Here is a 5,576-nt window from a genome sequence, read left to right on the forward strand (position 1 = left end):
TAAAACATCACTAGGACGAGTAGTACTGTAGCCCACCTCTAGTCCCAATACAAAATTTGCATATAATTGCTTTGCAAAGTATAAGGGAATCTGACGATGGTGTGCCATCCTCCCATAAGAGGCTATATATTGGTTATAAATATGTGCTGCCATAGTTAGATGGGAGTACTTGGAATCACTTGTCTAGCCCCACGGTAGGTCAAGCCGCGTGAAACTCCAGTGGTACGATGCACCAAGGCTAGTACGTAAGGAGGATAACATCATCTCTAGGTCGTCCAAGGTAGATGGTGTGTCACCCGCACTCGCACAGATCATCGATAGCTCATGGTAAATCATAGCTATGAGGTCCTCAATGGACTTCCATGAGTCCATGCTAAAGAGGATGATGTGAGGCCACCCTAATCAAAACCCTAACCTAGGTGTGGAAGTGGTCAAAATGTCTAATCGAGATTAGGTGAATGATGCACACGCCCTATTCACAACTCAAAAGTACTTTCTATGTCTTGCTCCACTAAAAAAACACAAGACATTCTAGTGTTTTGAGCATTGTGAACAATACAAACATCCATACCAAATTATTATTATTATTTACTTAAAAAGTGGATGTAGCCTTTAACATTTAAACGCTTACTCTAGGACATGCCCATTATTTGAAATGTCCACTGAAATCAAGTTGAGGTGGAATGTGCATATTTTCAGCTTTACAATATTCCTATTGCGTAAGATGGTATTGATATGTACAAATATATTGCTGGGATAATTCTTGCACGCGTACTGAAAGCTACGAAGCAATAAGGTGGATAAATAATACTAGACGTGGTTGAATAACACTCGTATATAATGCACCAACTTGTATGGTGCACATTATATTTTGGCACATAATTCAAAGAAGGTGCCAACTTGTCACATAAGGGGGGCACCACAAATGTGAGCCTTGGAATTATCGAGAGTAGATCATGGGCAAGTAAAGGTGATTATTGAATTGTGGAGGACAATTATCATGTAAGAACACAGTATCTATTCGGAGCTGATCTCTATAGAAGCATATGATTTCCAAAAGTAAATTAATGTAAATCTATAAATATTTAAGGAATAAGACCTTTCAGCTCGTACACGTGAAAGAATGCAAAGCTGCTTTTCCGTAGAAATCACATGGATTGAAAGATGCAACAACAGTGGAAAGGCATGCCCAAATTCAAAAGTGGGATTAGCTTTGTGACAAGGCAAGCTCTACTATCACAACGTGTGCCTCAAAGCCAAGTCTAGCTTTTCTTTTCATATTATTTGGGACAAAGAATGGATTCATTCAACCACCTCAATCACTTTGTGGGGAGGCTCTGTTATAAAGGGAGAAATGCAGACAACTCATGAGAAATTATATGATACGTAGTAAAGGCGGGCGAATTATTTAGAAGTTGGGTGACGGCGTGGGTGGTCGTTAGCTGACGGGCATTAAAGGTTAGAGCTCCTAGCGCCGTTGTGGAGCTTCTCATGTAATATGTATATAAGCCTTAAAGGTGTGTCTCACAACAAACACTACATGATTTGGAACAAGTGATCGTCATACAGTAGGCTACCAAGGTAATTTCCGCGCGTGCGCGTGGGAGAGAGAGAGAGAGAGAGAGAGAGGGCGGGATAGAGAGTGAGTGAGAGATATATGTTCGTGTGTTTGTGTGTGTGTGTGTGTGAGAGAGAGAGAGAGAGAGAGAGAGAGAGATTGATTTCGGTGTGTTGGCGTGGGAGAGAGAGAGGGCATTGCATTTGATGAGAGAGAGAGAGAGCGCGAGATTGGTTTGCGTTTGTGCGCGACAGAGAAAAACAATATTGCTCTTGTGCGTGTGTGAGAGAGAGGGTGTGTGTGGAGATTACTTCGGATCGAAGGAAGGCGTTTGATTTGGGAGGGGGAGGGGATTGGGGCTAAATAATATTGCCTTTGTGCGTGTGTGTTTTCGTTGGATCGAAGAAAGGCTTACTTTTTTTGGCAAGTTGAGAGAGAGAGAGAGAGAGAGAAAACTCTTATTGTGCGTATGAGAGAGAAACAAGAATTTGATTTGGATGATAAGGCTTGTTTTGGCAAGTTGTTTCCTTGCAAAGTTGCACACGTTAATGGCTTCACGTGTGCTTGTGATATCGAGCTGTTTCCGGCTTGCACGCGGTGTATAGTGATAAGACCGTTGAATAAGAAAGTAGGGCCAGCACTGCAACTGTATAATGGAAGGTTTGCAATAAGTTTATCTATGTGTGGTGGTGCTCGCAGGGGTTGGAGCCCGAGCGCACACTGCTCATTTTGTAGCAGTGGGTTTTCAAGGAATTACCGTCTATCGCCTACGATTTAAGAGGATTAAGGAAGCATGGCTTGCTTGTGTGCTCCCACTTCACACCCGGGCTCCTTCCGCTGCCGCTTACACAGACGCGTCAAGAGCACCAGCACTTCTAACACAGATCAGTGGCCGGCGAGCGGTGCAATGACAAAGACTGGTAATGACGATCATCATATCATGCCGCCGCATGACCCGCCTCTTCCCGTTCCCGAACCAACATCTACTAGCATCTCGCGCACCTCAGCACCCCCGCCGTGTGCCCCCTTACCGATGATCCAGCACTTCCACCAGACACAAACTGGCTCCCCCCGACTCTCTCATAGAAATCCCAGCTACATGATCGGCCGCAGCCGCCTCAGCCGCATGGCGGTCGCTTGTGCAGAGGAACTCCCGCTTCTCAAGTCAGTCTGCCTAAACACCCCAACTGAAGCCCACAATTGAACTAAACGCGGTTAATTAGTCCCATTATCTGTTTCTGAATTAACTGAGGTAGAAGTATCTCCATTTTAACTTGAATGGCTCGGCAGGGAAGACTGCATCATTTGTACTCCTTATAACAGCAGCTCAATTGCAGGTGTAACATTTTTTATTCTCTTAACAATGTTGTCAAGGCATCGTTATAAATATGCATGGCCATGGGTTGACGTTGTCCAAAATCATTATTAATGAACGTTTAATTACATACCCTTTTACATCAATTAACGATCAAAGGTCTAAACATCTGAATCTTGCGTTCAGGTGCAGGTGAAGCTGAAAAAGTGAGACTGCGTACTGAACACGAAGAGCCAGGATCGGCTTCATTTAAAGCCATGCAGATTAAGCTCAAATCGGGGCCTAATACCTTTAAGCAGGATATTAATGTTGAATTAGTACTATCACGTAAGCGCATCCAGGAAAAGAATGAACTGGTTATAATTACTTGCCTCTAATGACGGTGATGAAGAGTGGATAAATAGTTCTGGGCAGTAAAGAAGGATCTCTCCTAATGTCAACAGTCTACTAAAGCGGTTAACGTACACTTGATGTGCTTCATCATGGCATTATACATGCAAATATAATAATGGAATTTGGCACTACATACATATATATATATATCCCTCTGATATATTCTATTGTAGGTCTGTCTGCTTTCTGGAAAAATAAATAAGATAGCTAGTTTTATGAATGGAATGCTCCAGCGCTGATGTAAAATAAAGAGAAAAAGTGGATGTGATTAGCATGGGCCGGAATAATTGGGTGGGAGATGCCCTACATTCCTTGACTAAGGGCATGTTCAGCACAAACCTTATGTGTAGTTTGTAAAGAATTTTGAAAAAATGCCCTCCATTTCACAAAACAAAGCTCAACGTTGGTTCAAGGTTGCCTTTTGATAGGCACCCTTGTCCGTCAAACTTGACAAAAAAGGGATGAGAGTGTCAAGCTTGACCAAAAAAAAAAGGATGAGAATTACAAGTATTTCACCAATTTATGATACTAGTTGATAAGTATTTTTGAAAGTTTTTTACATCCAAAATACCTAAAAACGTTCAAAACACCCATCAACAATCCGGATGGCTTTATAAAATCCGAATGGTTTTATAAAATCCACCGTCATAGTACTTTCAATCAAACCATGTGTATTTTCTATGAATTACTACATATGATGACAAGGAGTGAATTCTTTATAGCCTTGTTGCAAGGTGCCTAAACTCCCAAACGTGAATTTCAACATATTGCACCAGGTTTGTTCTTGGGAAATTCACTATATATGTAGAAATCCCATGTATAACATGTAATTTGACAAGTAATTAAAAAATCATTCTATTCACGTTTTTTATAATCTAGATATAGCCCTTTCATGAATTTAGAGATAATAAATGAATCCGTTTTGTATGGATTTTCTTGTGAATTATAAAGGCCCCTATGGATGATCTTTCTCTAACTCTATATTTTTGTTGATTTCACGTGTTGAGGGAACGCGATATCTTAAATATTTTTCACGTGTTAATATTATATATTTTTTTGCAATGCAACTTTGAGGATGTTGCCAAGTACTGATGGATAAGGATGTTGCTAGGTTTGTTCTTGGGAGAGTCACGATGTAGAAACCCCATATAGCATGTGCATTCGACAAGTAATTTAAAAAAACCCTCTATTTATAAATTTTTGTAATCTAGATACACTACAAGACAATGCTTCTATACACGCGTTCGATACACGCGATAAGTTACGGGCGCGTGTATGGTCGTGCATGTATATATGAGTAAAATCGGGCACGTGTATTGTCGTGCATGTATATATGAGTAAAATCAGATGCGTGTATATGGGCATTTAAATTCGCGTGTATACTGAGTTCATAAACATGTGTAACAGAGCGTGTATATACAGGCATAAATACTGTGTTTTAGATGCAGATATACATGCCTAATTACACGCGATAGCAGAGAAAAACTCCATAGCAGAGAGCAAATATTATTTAAGAAAAACTCCATACCTTTTAAAAAATAAAAACCATCTTCTTTAAACCATCTCATAGTACATTACAATACATATCATTACACAATCCCACTACATATATTTACAACAATATATATTCAAAAACAAATAATGAGATGATAATTAAAAGACAACATATACAATAGAATTGTCATCAATTTAGAACGATACAATGATGGATTGGTTAGGATTCGATCTCATTTTCAATAAGATCCATCCTTGCCAAACGATCAACACCAATATCCATTTGATCAATTTGTAAGGCTATGATTAAATTTATTCCACTATCAATATTCTGTCCATTGATAATGGTACCAATGCCCTGATCATCCTCATCAACATCACCATCATCAATGGTAGGGTCATCCTCATGATCATGAGAAATGGCATGCTCATCCTCATTATCTTGATCATCGATTACAATATTTTCATTGGCATGTTCGACATCATCTTCATTGCGGCCTGGTACATCCTCCATATGCTCCATATCAGTGAATGTATTGTACATCACTTTGGAACGTGGTACAACAGGGATGACGTACCACCATTTAGTGTCATGCACCATTGGCAGATAGATAACCTACTCAAATACACATACTGCAATTAATTAGCATATCAAAAGTCAAGGGGTACGTGAGCTTAGATATATATGTACATGAAATACATTAGTAAAAAAATGCATACCTGCTCACATTGTTGTGGCAATACGAGCCTATCTTTCTTTGTTTGCCAAAACTTTGTAGAGTCAATAGTTACGTAGCCACTTGCATGGCGTTTTAT

At 39.9% G+C, this 5,576-nt stretch overlaps 1 protein-coding gene across 3 annotated transcripts; it reads left to right on the top strand.

Moving 5' to 3' along the window:
- The first annotated feature begins 1,088 nt into the window (after window positions 1–1,088).
- LOC147629118 (uncharacterized) lies at window positions 1,089–4,132 on the top strand. Of its 3 annotated transcripts, none has more exons than XM_086812372.1 (4): window positions 1,089–1,458; window positions 2,258–2,722; window positions 2,849–2,895; window positions 3,060–4,132. In XM_086812372.1, the coding sequence occupies exons 2-4, from the start codon at window positions 2,352–2,354 to the stop codon at window positions 3,248–3,250; spliced, it is 609 nt and encodes a 202-aa protein (XP_086668498.1). In that variant the 5' UTR covers window positions 1,089–1,458; window positions 2,258–2,351; the 3' UTR covers window positions 3,251–4,132. The 3 variants fall into 3 exon arrangements, with proteins under 3 accessions (XP_086668498.1, XP_086668497.1, XP_086668499.1); XM_086812371.1 differs by lacking the exon at window positions 1,089–1,458 and adding an exon at window positions 1,465–1,581; XM_086812373.1 differs by lacking the exon at window positions 1,089–1,458 and adding an exon at window positions 1,606–2,186.
- Window positions 4,133–5,576: the final 1,444 nt, after the last annotated feature.

The sequence above is a fragment of the Cibotium barometz genome, chromosome 18 (assembly GCF_041138505.1).
Source record: "Cibotium barometz isolate CiBa-2024 chromosome 18, ASM4113850v1, whole genome shotgun sequence".
Taxonomy (NCBI): domain Eukaryota; kingdom Viridiplantae; phylum Streptophyta; class Polypodiopsida; order Cyatheales; family Cibotiaceae; genus Cibotium; species Cibotium barometz.